Source organism: Lotus japonicus, chromosome 3 (assembly GCF_012489685.1).
Source record: "Lotus japonicus ecotype B-129 chromosome 3, LjGifu_v1.2".
NCBI classification, from domain to species: domain Eukaryota; kingdom Viridiplantae; phylum Streptophyta; class Magnoliopsida; order Fabales; family Fabaceae; genus Lotus; species Lotus japonicus.
This window is the reverse complement of record NC_080043.1, coordinates 25,786,806-25,803,064: the sequence shown is the minus strand read 5'-3', so window position 1 is coordinate 25,803,064 and position 16,259 is coordinate 25,786,806. Positions and strand designations below refer to the sequence as shown.

At 37.5% G+C, this 16,259-nt stretch overlaps 3 protein-coding genes across 3 annotated transcripts; 1 reads left to right on the top strand and 2 right to left on the bottom strand.

Annotated features, from left to right (window-relative positions):
* Window positions 1-604: 604 nt before the first annotated feature.
* Window positions 605-1,630, bottom strand: LOC130743836 (altered inheritance of mitochondria protein 44-like). The gene has a single exon (XM_057596061.1). It carries the CDS (start codon window positions 1,628-1,630, stop codon window positions 605-607), a length of 1,026 nt encoding a protein of 341 aa, XP_057452044.1.
* A 4,359-nt stretch (window positions 1,631-5,989) lies between these two features.
* LOC130748363 (probable receptor-like protein kinase At1g49730) lies at window positions 5,990-8,398 on the top strand. The gene is made up of 7 exons (XM_057601584.1): window positions 5,990-6,190; window positions 6,374-6,644; window positions 7,042-7,094; window positions 7,183-7,250; window positions 7,598-7,687; window positions 7,811-7,871; window positions 7,972-8,398. The coding sequence occupies exons 1-7, from the start codon at window positions 6,124-6,126 to the stop codon at window positions 8,274-8,276; spliced, it is 915 nt and encodes a 304-aa protein (XP_057457567.1). The 5' UTR covers window positions 5,990-6,123; the 3' UTR covers window positions 8,277-8,398.
* A 2,125-nt stretch (window positions 8,399-10,523) lies between these two features.
* Window positions 10,524-12,909, bottom strand: LOC130748362 (dnaJ protein homolog ANJ1). Its single transcript, XM_057601583.1, has 6 exons — window positions 12,609-12,909; window positions 12,056-12,227; window positions 11,828-11,966; window positions 11,456-11,732; window positions 11,170-11,368; window positions 10,524-11,054 (listed from the first exon to the last, which is right to left on the bottom strand). Exons 1-6 carry the CDS (start codon window positions 12,756-12,758, stop codon window positions 10,732-10,734), a joined length of 1,260 nt encoding a protein of 419 aa, XP_057457566.1. The 5' UTR covers window positions 12,759-12,909; the 3' UTR covers window positions 10,524-10,731.
* Window positions 12,910-16,259: the final 3,350 nt, after the last annotated feature.

Sequence of the window (16,259 nt, the reverse complement as noted above, 5' to 3'; positions counted from 1 at the left end):
AGTTTATACTTTACAACATTTGACGAGATTCACTTAAGCATATTTCATTATGTACGGTAAAATGTGGGCGTAACATACTCGACTAAACGACGAAGGCGGATCAAATTTGGTGAAAGGTTAGTAAATGTTATTCATGCTAAGTTATACTTTGAAATTTTTGATTAAAAGGTTGGTAAAGCGCAGTATTATTAATTATTTTGATTGTCTAATTGATATAGTTGTTATTAAATGGATCATGTTATTAAGTTAGAAGGAATAACATAGTAATTTTTGTATTAAGTTAAGATCTGATGTCTTCATTGAGAATGGATAGTGACAACAATAATTTAAGGGTAGAAATTATAAATTTAAGTATTACAGTTATCTAAGTATGATGCAGAGCCATCAGGATTAACCAATTTGCAGACAATGATATATAGAAAACATATTACCTAAATAGTACTTAATAAAACATTACATAATATTTTAAGACAAACTGTGGAGCTACTCGCTCAACACTTACAAATACAAAAGACAAACTATAAACGAGTTTAAACTAACTTAGGAAATAAAAGAGAGCTAAGGGATGGATTAGTACGGTAGTCATTCTTAAACAGAGACAGAACTAATGGTTTTCCCCTTCGTCTTCTTTGTCGTTGACATTTTCATCTTCTTCATTTTTATCTTCTTCTCCTTCGTCTTCCTCATCACCAGTGTCAGGGCTGATCAACTTGCCATCGACAATCCTAGCATAAGGATCGGAACCGGCAAAGTTGATGGAAACTTGAGGATTTAGGAAAAGAATCTGTTCTTTGGCTTTTGCAAATCCGGCTTCAAATTGATCAAGGACAGAATTCTTCAGTTCAGAAACTTCTGAATGCAATTTAGAATTTTCATTTTTCAATTCAGCATTGGAGGAATTGAGATGAGTGATTTCCGCTTTGGATTTCACAAGTTCTTCCTCTTTAGCTTTCTGAGTGATGTTTAAGTCTTCAGCATGCTTCTTTAAGCGTTCATTTTCTAGGGCTAAATCTGCGGCTTTCTTCTCATTCACTTTGTTGGCAGAATCCAACAATTTCATAGTAGCTTTCATCTTCAGGATCTCTCTTTCTTTCTCTTCTAACTGTTTGGCGGAATTAATCCCATCAAAGTCAGCGGTCTCCAGGTCAATCATCTTGGAAATCGCCACAATTTCAAGTCCTTTCGTCATGATGGCTTGACAAGCTTCCTTTAATCCGATCTTCTTAACCTTTTCCCGATCCGCCTCAAACACCAAATTTGTTTCCACCAGCGAATTAAAATCAATTTTGGAGTCCCATAGCGAGGTCACTTCTTCAGAAGTGAGTTCTTCAAATTCTTTCAGCAGGCTTTTCCATGAAGGGGGCGGAGCACTTGAAGACCCAGCTTTGTGTGTCATATGTTGAGGATTACCCTTCACCATAAATTTTTCCATTGAGGGCTGAGAAGAGTCTTTTCCTTTCGCCGATTCAGGTGTTTCATTCTTTCTCTTCTTCTTTTGAGGGCGATTCGATTCGGTGCCTGAATGACTAGCATCGGCATCTAACAGAGTCTTCGCTGGGTTTCTTTTTTCCCTTGCAGCCTGTTGTTCTCGACGGAAACGGAGGATATCATCATCAGAGAGGCGAGTCATTTTTGCTTAAACAAAATGGTAGGGTTAGAAATAAAATAAATACTCGAGATACAAAGATGTGGAAATTTAAGAATCTTACCCACATATTCACCCAATCTGTTTTCATAATGGGCATCTAGAAATTCGGTGAGATTCAAGTCAATGCTAGATAGAAAGGTGCAATCCACCATTTCCTCAGGGGTGAGGGAGTCATCAGGAAGTTTGATGATAGCCTCATAACGGGCGGTCCAGTAGAAAGGGAACTTTGGGCTTCCATCATTGAAATAAAATACATCCTTGCACTTCTCTGTTTCGTTTAGCCTAAAGAATTTCCCTTTAAACTGTTTGTAATGGCTTCTAAATAAGGTAAATAGGCCTTTTCCCCTAGCGGCGGCTAAAGAAAGATATTCGCCTTTTATGCTTCTACCACTAGTTTCAAAGAAGTAAAAAAACTTATTGCTAGTGGGTTCGATACCTAACACTTGACACAGAAGTTCGAACGCCCTCAGGTATGCCCAGCTATTACAATGGAGTTGTGTTGGTGCAACATTTAGTAAGGTTAAAACGGAGCAAGTGAAATCCGAGAGAGGGAGTTTATATTTTAGGTCGGTGAAAATGTTTTCAAAGAAATAGGTGTGGTTTTTGCCGTTAGGGTCAGGAGCCCCAAAACAACAAGGTTCAGTAGGTAAACAGGGGACTATGTCAAGGTACACATCTTGGCCATCAGAGCGAAAAGTGTTTTCAGTGATTAAATCCATTACAGTTTTAACATTGCAGAATTTAGTGAACCTAGTTTTAACTTTGCTAGTGACCCATGTATCGAATGCAATGGAAGAAGTTTTAGGAGCTTTAGAGGCCCTACGGGTGTGTTTTGCATCCATTTTCAAAAGAATTCCTGAAATTATAAAGGATCCAGGGTTATGAAATATAAAGGGGTAAAATGTAAGTTGGAATTGTGGGGAAGAATAGATTTTAAGTAGAGTTTGGTTTGGATAAACAAGCGAATGAAGAAGAAGAAGAATTTAGATGAAACTTTTTAGTGTAGAAGGAAGTAAGATTTCATGAATAAACAGAGTGAAGAATGCTTACCAGTGAAAAAGGCTGTGATGAACTCGGTTAAATCTGGAGGACTTCTGGTAATGTGCAAGAACACTTGTAGTTAAATGCAAGAAATTTAGTAATTGCGGAGGAATGGTGAAAATTTTGAAATGCAAGAGTGAAGTGGTTTGGGGGTAAAAAGGATTGCTATATATAGAGAGAAGGTAGAAGATGAAAAGGTGTGTCAAAAAGGTGTGGTTAAAAATACTTGAGGCAAACTGTGAGCATGCGTGTGGTTTGTGTGAATCCACGCGTTCATTCAGGCCACACATTTGAATTTGTTGAGGCGGTGAACCGGCGCGTCATTAAGAGGTGACGTTTGGAAAAAGTAACGCTTGAGCAGAGAGGGGTGTCAGTTGGCAGGTAAGCGTCGTTTCGAAGAAGAAGAGTCGTTTCAGAGAAAAGTTACCCTATGAGTGGATTTTAAATGCACATTTCAATTAATGCGAATAGCATAGCTTAGGTAGGTTTTATACATTACAAGTTCCAAGATATCTGTAGTATATTTGTGATGATTGTTGCAGGTACAAAAATCCGGAAGGGGATTGATATGGTGCATAGTGATTGAGGTGATGGGCAAAGCGTCACTTAGACATCACGTGTCACGCAGAAAGAATTATTTTATAATGATTAGCCTAGTATATTTTTACTTTGTTGATTAGCCTTATTTCATTGAAGCCTGCGTGCTCACAAATTGGTTCACATTGTACACGGGCGTACCAGAAGTTGTGGGCCTCAATAAGACACTTTCGTTTTAGTTCTAAAACATCAGTGTCTTGTGGGCCTGTGGACTGATATGGGCGGACCGAATGGGCTAATCAGTATCATGTAACTAATGGGCCGGGCAACCCATGGTCCAGCCGGACCAAAACCCAAGCTATAAATAAAAGAGGACCGCCCAAGCGGTGGGGATCCTATCATTTCACGCATTTTATTCGCTTTGTTTACTCTCGCTTGCTCTCGATATTGGTTAGCCTTAGTCTGCGGTTCCATACCGGAACAGAAACACTCTTGGCTCCCCTCCTTCGATAACCTTCTGGACTTCCTCCCGGATAATGTCTAAGACTGGGTGAGTGATCTTCCCATTTCTTTCTATGTTGTAGACGGCTCCTGAAAGTGGGAACTGTTGAGACAACTCTTTCCTACTGAGGTATGTGATAAAATTACCTTGATTACCCCTCCCATAATGTCTAGTGGGGAGGATAAACTCTGTTGGAATCTTACTTTTGATGGGTTATTTAATTTGAAGTCTGTTTACTCCCTGATGTACGATATGGGAAATGATTCCCCACCTAGAACTTTTGATTTGGTGTGGAAGTATCAGGGGCCACCTCGTATACAAAGTTTTCTGTGGAAAATTTCTCATAACAGGCTGGTCACTAATGCCGAAAGACTAAGGAGGAAGATGTGTTCATCTGCTTTATGTCCCAGCTGTTTGAACGCTGAGGAAACGGTGATGCACGTAGTGAGGGACTGCCCTTTCGTCCATGAAGTGTGGAATTCCTTTGTGGCAGCCAAAGATTGGAGTAAATTCTTTAGTCTTGGCCTCTCCATTTGGCTAGTTTTCAACCTTCACAGGAAGTTTGTCCATAGAGGGGGAATCAGTTGGGCCTTGCTGTTTGGTATTGTGGTTTGGTATATCTGGAAGGACAGATGTGACTTGGTTTTTAACAACCATATAACTATGCCTTGTAATTTAGTAGTACTTATTACTAATGCTGCCAATGATATAGTCCATAGTCTTTGTTATCCAGATGCAATCTCAAATCTTCACATGAAAGAAGCTCATGTTGCTTGGTGTAAACCGGAAAAAGGTACATGGAAAATGAACACTGATGGCTCTGTTCGCTCTCAACAGCGGCAAGCATCCTGTGGTGGGCTGATTAGAGACTGGCAAGGGAAGGTAATTTGTGGATTTATAGAAAATTTGGGTCAGTGCTCAATTCTAAGAGCAGAACTGTGGGGAGTCCTAAAAGGCTTGGAACTTGCTTATAAGTTCAAACCGAAGGTGATCATGATGGAATTAGACTCAAAAATAGCTTTTGATCTGATTACTATTAGATGTTCCCCCCTTCATCCTTGTGCAAATCTGGTGCAAGCAATTGCTGTCAAAGCTGGTTTGGACTGGGATGTGCACTTCCACTTGGTCTTTAGAGAAGCCAATAAATGTGCTGATTATTTGGCTGGTCTTGGGCATAATATGCAGCGTTTTGATTTTAGTAGTGAATGTGTTCCTCACTCAATGTTTTCTCTATTAAGAGATGATGAGAATGAGGTTTCTTACCCTAGACTTATGTAATTTGTTTTCTGGGCTTGGCCCTTTATTATATCAAAAAAAAAGAAAAGTTGTGTCAAAATTGTTAGAGATAACAAAACAATACTCATCACTTCTTATTGCAGTGTACCATGCTTAGTTAGAAAATTTGTACAAATATTTTCTTTCCTTATTATATTAACCATCAAGGATTACATAACAACTCAATTATGAGCCATATTAGATACGCATACTTATAAGTTTTTAAGTTCTCAAACTATGACTATTAAGTCTTAAGTACTTCATAATAAGAAGTGTATTTATTTTTGTTAAAATGAGGAGCTAGGTTCCGAAAAAAGAGAAAAAGGTTGATGCACCGACGGTGTAAAGTTTTTTTACACCGTCAACCAATTAGATTTTAAGGATGTGCCACGTCAATTAATGAAATTAAATAAAAAGAGAGATTTTCTCACATCCTTAAAATCTGATTGATTGACGGTGTAAAAAAAACTTTACACTGTCGGTGCATAGAAATTAAACTCCCGAAAAAAATGACTAACTAGGAGCTAAAACAAAGGAGAGGAGAAATTATGAAAATGTGCACAATTTTCATTATTCTTTATTTTTTTTTGGGTAAAAATGTCTTTTTAGTTTTTACTACCACTCACCAATTTCTTTCTTCTTACTTTCTCTTCCATTTTCCTCATACCAAACAACATCAAATTCTATAATTTTCTCTCTTCTTATTTTCTATTCTAAAAGAGCATAAAGCAAAGTGGTAAAGTACTACTAATAAAGTGTAACTTGAATGCTTCTTAATCCCCAGTTTTTCTAAGTCAATTCCCACGTATAATTAATTACTCTAGTTCACTGACCAAAGTGAATTTTTTTAGTAATAAACCGAATCGAAAACAGAAAACAGAAAACAGATTTCAGTTACATGAGAGTGAGTGACGTTGACGCACGTTGGAATCGATTCCCTCTCTCTAATCTCAACACTTACTCAGAAAAAAACAGATTCGTTTTACTTTTCCTTCATAAAAAAGCTGTTTCCATATTTACCAACCAAACAAGTACAATTCCGAAAACGAATGGAATTTGACGCTGTTATCATCACCTCACTCGACTCCGTTATTCTTAACCGACACTTCCCACCACCACCATGGATCCCTTCCTCCGCAAGCTCCGCCGCCACCTCCTCCGTTGGCTCCACCGATCTCGCCGCTCCGGTAACCCCAATCTCGTTCAACTTCAATTCAATTCTCAATCACTTCACTGATCACACTGTTAATTCCAAATTGCTTGTTGATCAATTTTGATTTTGATTCAAGAATTGTTGATTCCTGTTTCAATGTGCAATTGATTGTGAAATTTAGAACTGTAGCTTGATGATTGTGTTGAATTGTTTTCAGGATCGGTGTTCTTTGTGAGGAGAATTTCGTACAACGATGTTCGAAGCGCAACCGATGGTTTCCGCAGAGTGGTTTTCAGCAATTCTGAAGTTTCTGCATATGCGGCCAATTTTGGAGAGGGTGGTGGTGGTGTTTGCTTGGTGAAAGAATTGAAAGATTTTGATCAACGAAATGGTGACAGTTTTCACCAACAAGTGCAGTTCTTGGGGCGCTTGCATCATCGCCACCTTCTCTCGCTCAAAGGCTTTTCTGTTGGACGCAATCGCAAGAGGTAGTAGGTGGCTTCAGATTACAGTAACTTTGTTTTTTCATTTTTTTTTCTTGATTTGGTTGATTTGGAATTAATATATAATAGACATTTCTACTTTTGAGATGATAGAATTGTAGTTTGGTATCAGATAATTATTTGGGTTCCAACATTAGAAAAAGCACTTATGAATTTATAGTTCTTGATGGAGAAGTTAGATGATAGAATTCTGAAAAATTTGAGGTGTAGAAATTGATTTTGATTATTAACTTATATGGGAGAAGCTGTTGTATAGAGTGAAATAAGTTACTCAAATTCATTGGAATTTCTTTTTCTTTTGGACATGGAACATTATTAGAGTAACCTTGATATGGGTGTAGATAGCAATATTGTAACTTTTCCTTTTGGGTTATTTCTGCAGACTGCTCATATTTGACAACATAGAAAATGGAAGCTTAAAGGAGCATCTAAATGGTAAGCTCCGAAATGAGGAAAAATAAAATTAGCATGTTGATAACTTTTACACAATTATAATTTTGTTTCATTGATTTGATGCTGGCAGACCCTTTGAAGACTCCCTTGAGTTGGAGGACAAGGTTGCAGATAGCTAATGGTGTTGTGGCCGCACTGGTAAACTTTACAAATTAAAGCATGTCCAAAATGATGCATAATATTTACAGCTTGAAACTACACACGTCTCATTCCATTTTCTACTGCAATTAATTTGAATCCTAAATTGATCATGGGTGGGGGGAAATCCCTGCTAAATTGGAACTGTTTATTACCTGGTTGTGCTATGCCCCCTTGTGAAAGAAAAGTTTGTGCTGTTATGAGTGAGGAATGATGTAATGTTACCGCCTTTAGAGCATAAAATTCTGTGTTTTGATACCCAAGGATTTTAGGATATGAACAAGCAGTAGAAGCTATAGAACTTGTCAAGCATGGTTACTGATTTTCGCCTCTACTTCTTGATGCAGAAATACTTGTTTCTTTTCAGTGATCCACCAGTATGTCATGTCTCTATCAGCTCAGGCAATATTATGTTGGACGAAAACTTCACTGCTAAGGTAAGGAAGTACTTCCCTTTCTCATTGTAAACTCACCTTTTGGCTGAATTTAATACATGTTGAAGGCAAATAACACTCTAAATTTAAAATTAAATTAAATGAGATTTCCTTCTGTAATCACAGCTATCTGACTTTGGCCTTCTTACATCTGGTGGAAATTCTGTCATGATCCCAAAATCAGAAGGTTACTTCTCTTTATAAACTATTCTTACAACAAAAACAAATTTGAACTACTTTACTCTGTTACTTTACATTTGTGTGCTCACCAGTCTAATCCATTTCAGATTCCATGGGGCAGAAAAGTTGCAAGATTATATTCCAACTTGGAGTGCTCATACTGGAATTGGTAACAGGTCAGTCTTCAGAGATGGAAGGTTCTGATTTAGTTGAATGGATCCAAGAGTCCCGATTTTACAGTTCGATAGATAAGATGATAGACCCTGATCTTGGGAACAGTTATGACTGTACTGAGCTTAAAAGTCTTCTAGCGGTCGCAAAATTATGTATCAAATCATGGGACAAGCCTTCATTTACAATTCCTCAGTTTTTTGGGTATCTCCAAAACAAGATTGATATTCCCCATAACTAGCTTTGTTACTTGTTTTGTTTGAAGAGCTTGGGTTTATTGGGAGAATATTACTCAGTGTGAATACTTACACGTTTCTTGCCTCTTGTAGTCACAGTTTCTTTAACCTCATATGAAATTGAATACGAGAGAAATGCTAGCTAGTCACATTTTTTTATGACCAGGTATTTGCACAGTCATTGGCTCATTGCCCTTAGGGCTGAACACTAACCCTCAACCTCGGAGTAGTGACTAGATTAGATAAATTCATTCTTAGAATAGATACTGATTCGTTCATAAACAATTTCTTACATCTCGTTTTAATCCATTTTCTCTCTTCGTTTCTTATCACATCACTGGTTATACTCTCAACTCTTTCTCTTCTCTTCTTATCTCTTTTTTTGAGTGAGTGGAATTGGGGAAAATGAAAGTTTATTGTTTTTCTTTAGGGTTACAGTTTACTTACAGTGTGACCAAACATATTGTTATTAGATTAACAGCATACTCGACAGTTTCTTTTAGTTGCTAACCACTATTTTACCATGTTGAGGATATAATGGAAATATATCAACAGGTAGTGTTTTTATTCATTAAACCTTATTCAACTCAAATGTGGCAAAGATCAAAGATCTTCCTAAGAGTGTGCCTCGTAAGGTTCAAACTTTCAACTTCCTAAGCATGTGCCTCGTAAGGATCGAACTTTCAACTTCAGGGAAACCATTTCTAACCATTACAACCGGCGCATTGGTTAGCAGGTGGAGTTTGAGGATATGATGGAAAACTAAACAAATATATTAGCAGGTGGAGTTTCTTCAGGGAGATTGGGGAAAGTTTGTGGGACACTAATTAGTGTAAATCCAGAGCCCGTTTGAAAAAGAAAACTTGGTTTGACATAGTCCGGCAATGGATGTGATTTTAAATTGAAAAAAAAAGGTAATGGGTATGATTTTACAACTGGAAAAGATGAAATAGCTCCATGACCATTACTTCATTGCCACTCGAAATGACAACATATCCTTAGTGTTGTGCTCTATTTTTTTAATGAAAACATGCTGTCGATAGGATGACAACATTTGTGGAAGAATATGAGATTGGTATTCACTCTAACGCATCCAATATAATATACTCCATTACTCACTCCACCTTATAATATATGCGACTTTTGAATCATTTCAATTTCGTGTCATGAATGGCAACATTGTGAAATCAGGACAGGGCATGAGGTCTTATATGTCACCACCAGATATTCATATATAAAGAAACGACCTGAACCCTAAAGGCCAATGTTCTTCTTTTATTTTTTATATTCACTTGGTGTTCCAGACAACCGATTGTTTATCTCAGAGGAGTGAGCTTAAGAACACAAGCTGCATTGGTTTGAATTGTTATATCATATACTAGAATCTAGTATATCTTTATGTTACTAATTTATCTTGTGTTCTCAGGTCACCCCTTTGAGGTAACCTGTTCAACTATAACTTTAGACTGCAATTGTGCTGTTATTACGGCGATCATGTGTAAAAATCTACATAATCTCAAAGTTGCAATTGTAATGTGGTAGTTTTACCATTACAATCTAACATAGCAAAACAAAATGAAACATTTTCTGTCTCCTAGAGTCCTAGTCATTTTTCTTTCATCTTCCGCTGTAGTAATGTTATCAGATTTCAGAACATGTTGCAGGTTGCTCGATTTGTGGTGCTTCTCAAGTAGAATATACACACCAAACCATGTTGGCTAGCTTGTGGAAACCTTAAACTCCTCAATGCTGGATCCCTTAGTGAAGGGAAAATCACCCTCAACGGTCATGATCATGTGGTTACGGTCATGATCTTGTGGTTGCTGTTTACTAGGAGCCCTCACAACCCAGGTACAAAGATGCAATTACCAGGGGCGCACCCTAGCTCTATCTTTCTTCCTATGATGATGGCAATTCGCGCTTGAGAAAGTAGAGGATCTTAAACTCCTCATCACCGACCTGAGCTTCATGAAACACAAGGTGAGTTCTTCTCATCTGAGCTTCGTGAAAGGTGAGTTCTTCTACAAATCTTTAGGAGCAAGTGGAACGATGGTAGGAGAGGGAGGATAAGATTTAGGGTAGTAGTGGTGGTAGGCGAAGGGACAATTCAAGTTAATGAAAGGGACTATGACGAAAGAGAGATGGACCAAAGGGAACTTGGCGGAGTCTAAATATAATTCAAGATAGATTACGACCAAAAGTAAGCAGTTTCGTTATTTATTTTAGGTTCATGATAGGATATCTAGAATTAATTATTGTATCAAAAATCCAATTGACCCTCAATGGGGAGTCTATAATTTTAGAAAGCAATAGGCATGTCCACTGTTTGAAGAAGAAAAATTAAACATTATAAGGAGATGATCTCCACATAAAAGCTACATTGAACACACTATGTTTAAACCGCGCAGCGGCTAAAATAACATAACAACCACAGGTTCCACCACACTCCAGAAAAACTCATCACTGCTGGGCGCACTGTACTCTTTGAGCACCACCACCGTGCATGTCATCATCCTCATCATACGCCTCCTGCTGAGCTTGCTGTCTCCTCCTTGTCTCTTCTTCTATGTTGACATCATGAAGTGTGGTCTCTTCACACTCGTCCAGCTCCATGTCTGTCAACTGTGATGAAGGCTTTGGTGGCAGAACAGCCTCTAGAGCCTTAACCTGCTCAGCACTCAGAGATTCAGGGAACTCCACAGTGAAGTGAATGTAAAGTTTTCCCTTCATGAAAGGCCTCTGATACACCGGCATCCCCTCATCGTTAATAGCCTTGTATGAATCTACACACCAAAGAATGAAAATATCAGTAACACAGCAAAAAATCAAATCAAAATTTCAATCACATAGCAACTTTGAGACAACGACCAACATGATGTAAGTAAAACATTTACATACCAGGCTTAACAACTTCCCCAGGGTTTGATTTGATAAGGAGTTGCCTTCCATCCAAGTGAGTAAGCACAAACTGGAAGCCACATAGAGCCTCAGTTAGGGACAAAGTGTGCTCAACAAAAAGATCTTCAGACTTTCTTTTGAACTTGGGATGTTCCTTCTGTTGTAGGACAAAGACAATATCCCCAGTGACGGTATCCGGCTGCAAAAGACAATAGCTCAAAATCAGTCACAACTCACAAGTAAGCAACCCACCTCATTGTTAGTAACACTAAGATCAACAACATACCGCTTCATCAGCTTCACCAGGGAATGTAATCTTCTGTCCATTCTGCATTCCCTTCTCCACAATAACTTCAAGCACTTTCTTCTCTTGGACAACCTTCTCTCCCTTGCACTGTGGGCATCGATCTCTGTCATTGATTGTCTCTCCAGTTCCCTTACATTCATTGCAAGGATGTTGCATTTGCTGAATCATAGATGGACCCAGGTGCCTAATGGACACCTTCATACCAGTACCCTGGCAACCAGCACACTTCATGGAAGCCCCAGACTTTGATCCTTTCCTGTTATCAAAAACAGACAACGCCACTCACCAACATAAGATATCTTAATTGTATAAAAAGGAACAACAAAACAATTCAAAGAGAAAGATACACACCCATTGCACTTGGAGCACAACACATTCCTTGAGAGTGAAAGCTTCTTAGCAGTTCCACTGTAAAGGTCCTCCAAAGAGACCTTCAGAGGGTGAACCACGTCTTCTCCCCGTCTCTGCCTCCGTCCTCTACTGCTACCACCTGTTCAAACATACAACAATCCCTGTTAAGACAAACCCCACATAACAAAACCATTGGCCAAAACACCCCTTATTCAAAAAAAGCCTTACCGGAGAATGGGCCTCCGCCTCCACCAAAGAATGACTGGAAAATATCGAATGGGTCATGGCCACCGCCACCACCACCCATTCCTTCCTTAAGCGCATCTTCACCATACTGATCATATATCTCACGCTTCTCAGGGTCACTCAAAACCTCATAAGCTTGCGCCAGCTCCTTAAACTACAACAAAAAAAAAACACAACATTCAGGTAAAAATCAAGCTTTCAACAAAAAAAACACAAAATTCAGCTAAAAAAACAAGCTTTCTGTTTCAATTGACAGCACAAATTTTCACTGAAGCTAACAATATCTAAAAAGCACTAAACAAACTAACTAATTCAAACACAAATTAGCATAACCCTAAACCCATCAATCAAATAACCAATTCAATCAATCTCACTCTTTCGCATTGAACCCTAAATTAATCAATTCAACACAATTCAAATCCGAATCAGATCATCAGTACCAATACATCAATCAGATTACACTAGAAACAAAATTGCATGCTATACAATCAAAATCTGAAACACGATTGAATGGAAATTTTTCACAATCAGATACCTTTTCAGGATCACCGCCCTTATCAGGGTGATTCTTGATGGCAGCTTTCTTATACGCCTTCTTCAAATCATCCTGAGAAGCATTCTTCGGAACACCGAGGATCTCATAGTACCTAGTGCTATCACTTTTCTTCGGTGCCCTTCCAAACATCTTCGCTCCGATCAATCAACCACCGCGAAATTCCGATCGGATCGATCAACCACCGTGAAATTGGGAACCCTAATTTGGTTGTGATGATGAATGAGAGAGAGATCTCAACGGAATGCGAAAGAGGAAGAAGAACAAGTACTAAGAAAGTTTGCTTTGTCGAGTGAATTTATAGTGGTAGTTTACTTGGTTTGATGGACGGTCAGGATTGAAAGTTGAGTTTTATTAGGTCACGCGGAAGGGTCTAGAACGCGTGAACCTTGAAGTTTATTCTAGATCCTTCATAAACATATCACAAAATATATATTTTAATTAAAATATGTATAACTTCTATTATGTGGTCTGATATGATTGAGTCATTGTGTGAGATTGTGTTATATTTTAAATTTTTTTTACACAGACAACTATTCAAATTTCAAATATATAAAATAAATGCATCTACTTCTACTATGTAGCATGATATGATTGAATATCTGTGTAAAGTTGTGTTATGATTTAAAATAGAGTAAAATACACTCACCCCCTCAAGATTTGCAAGAATGACACTCCACCCCATTCTTTTTAAAAATCTACACTCCACCCCATTTTTTATAAAGGCAAATTTTAGTGACGAAAACAAATTCCTCACTACTAAAAACTAATTACTAATTAGTAAAAATTTAAATAAATTTAATGCATATACACTATCATACATTAATTTATGAAAATAATTTTACTGAATTAAATTTAAAAAAACCATTCACTCTGTCTGTTAAGTCCACGTCCCATCTATCTCCAAATCATATTTCTCACCACAAACGGCCACCACCAAGCCTTTACTCCCTTTAACACGGCTCCACTGTCCCACAATGTGAAACCCCATGGCACCTTCATGCCTCAAAGTTTTGTTGCAACCTGAACCCCCAGAACGTGAATCGCACATCCCTAAAGCCACTTGTTCAACTACTTCTTGTGAATTTCACCCCTTGAAGTTGTGAGCGAACGCTCTGTTGGTCTTAGATATTGTTGGATTTTGTTAAAAACGATGCTCCACCGCCTCGTTGGGCTCTAATAACCTCAGATCCACTTCATATTTTCATAATTTTGTTTCTCTATTTTCTTCACCCATTTGTGTTGCTTTTTTGGCCTACAACCCAATTTTGAAAATTGGAGGTATAAAGAGATTATTTTGATTAAAATTGAATTATTACCAAATATGAAAACACAAGCATGTTTCACTATGTTCGAGATATGGTTTGTAAATCGGGCAGGTGTGCTATTGCATAATTTGCATTATGAATTTACGGAGGAAAAACGCGATTGAGAGAATGAGGAGGATTGTGATGTTTTCATTTTTAAATTTATTGGATTATATTGATTTTTTTTTTGAAATTATTGATTAACAATTTAAATAATAACTAATTATTAATGAAAAATATTTTTCGTCACTAAATTTGCCTCTATATAAAATGGGGTGGGATGTAGATTTTAGATAAGAATGGGGTGGAGTGTAATTCTAACAAACCTTAAGGGGGGTGAGTGTACTTTACTCTTTAAAATATTTTTACATAATCAATCAATCAGATTTTAAATATGTGGAATTTATTTGTTTTTTAAATTAATTAGTTGAGGTACGAAATCTTTAAAGCTTGATCAATTTTTTTTGTAAGAAAATTTTTATTTATTCAGTTAGTGTGTGCCTCGTTATTAAATTGTTCACTTAATAAGTGCAGATTTCTTGGCTGTGATTTTTTTTTTAACTTGGTTTAGATCAAGGGAATCCCTCCAGGTAGAGCTGGGTATGCGGTTAGACCGCCCCGCATAGACCCGCCCTGCGTAAGCCCGCACCGCATAGGCCCACATTTAAACCGGCCTCTATTACGCTGGTCCGCCCTCGCCCCGCGGATAAGCGGGCTGGCCCGCGGGCCACAAGCCAAATTAAAAAATAATAAAAATGAAATTTAAAACTAAATTAAAAATATTTTTTTATTAAAAACCTTATAAACGCCTAAATTAAAAAATAAACTGATTTTTTTTTCCAAAGTTGTCAATTTTTTTCTCAAAAGTTGTCAAATAAATGACTTAAATTTTTTTCTTTTGTAATGCGGTCCAGCCCGCAAAACCGCGGTTCAACCCGCCTGAACTCGCGGGTTAAGTGGGCCAGACCGCGTAGGCCCGCTTTTAAACGGGCAACCAATCACCGGGCCACAGCCCGCGCGGGCTGCGGGCTGCGGGCCGGCCCGCGGGCGCGGGCCAATTCGCCCAGCTCTACCTCCAGGTCTTTGATCCTAATATTAATATCCATCATGATGCATTAGCCTAACGGATATTTATTTTATTATTCAAAAAAAAAACGGGTATTTATTTTATTTGATTAATGTAATTCACGTCTCAAAAAATTATTTCCCAACTCTTGGGCGCCATACTTGACTTCTTCCATCGGCATTCCCTTGTTCTTTATTGTGTTTTTGAGTTTCTTTAAAAAGGAAAGTCTATTTTAATTATGAAATTTAATTTTAATGCTTTATTTTATGAATATATTATGAGTTTAATTATTATGCATTTACATTGTAAAAATGTTTACATACTCATAAGGGTTGAATGAGATGAAGGGTGAAGGGTCCCAGCCCCTGGTTCAAACTAGGAGGAGAGATTAATTTACTAACATTTCTAACAACTAACATTTGCCTATTAAAAAAGAAAAAACATATCATACTTAGGTATGTGTTTGCAAACAGCTCATCTACCAATTCATAAAGGTACATCTAGGATGATTGTTTAAAAAAAGTTTAATTTTATAGATCAATTTTATCGAACAATATAATACGTGAATTACATAGAAATGTAATATACTACTCAATAAAAATTAAACGAATAAGTTTCGCGTAAAAATATCTTAAAACAAAATAATACAATTAATTAAACCACAGAGCAAATCTTACTTACAATACATGACACAAAATATAATTTATAAACTAAGTTAAATAAAATAAAATAAATACTTACTTTGTATATGCTAGCAAAAATGAGATTGGTAAAAGCAAAGAGATTGACGAACCTACATATAGATTACCGAGGGATTTAAACAGGTAGTTATAAGTTACTGACGATGAAAGTCGTAGGTATTATGGCGATCAATTGTCTCGCCCAAACAAGTTCTCGAATTCATTCAAAAAATAAATAAAAAACCGCCTATAATGATCACGAAAATTACTTTTTTACCAACTTATGCATGTTTATTTTCTTTTAATTTTTCCCCGAAAATTCTTTTCCGACGGCTTAGCTGTTAGTGATCGAGCCCTTTACCAACACCTTTTTGGCTGTCGGTAATTCACCATATTCTTATAGTGTTTCTAAACCCTTAAAATGAAATCTTTCTCTTCCCACGCTTTCTCATCTCCTAAGGTCATCTCCGACCTTCTCCTCCATGAAAGTCATGGCGTCCTTGTGCATTCTCACCACTGTGAAAGCCATTATTAAGCAGCGACTCCAAGCGAAAGCCATCATCGAGCAGCGACGCCGCCA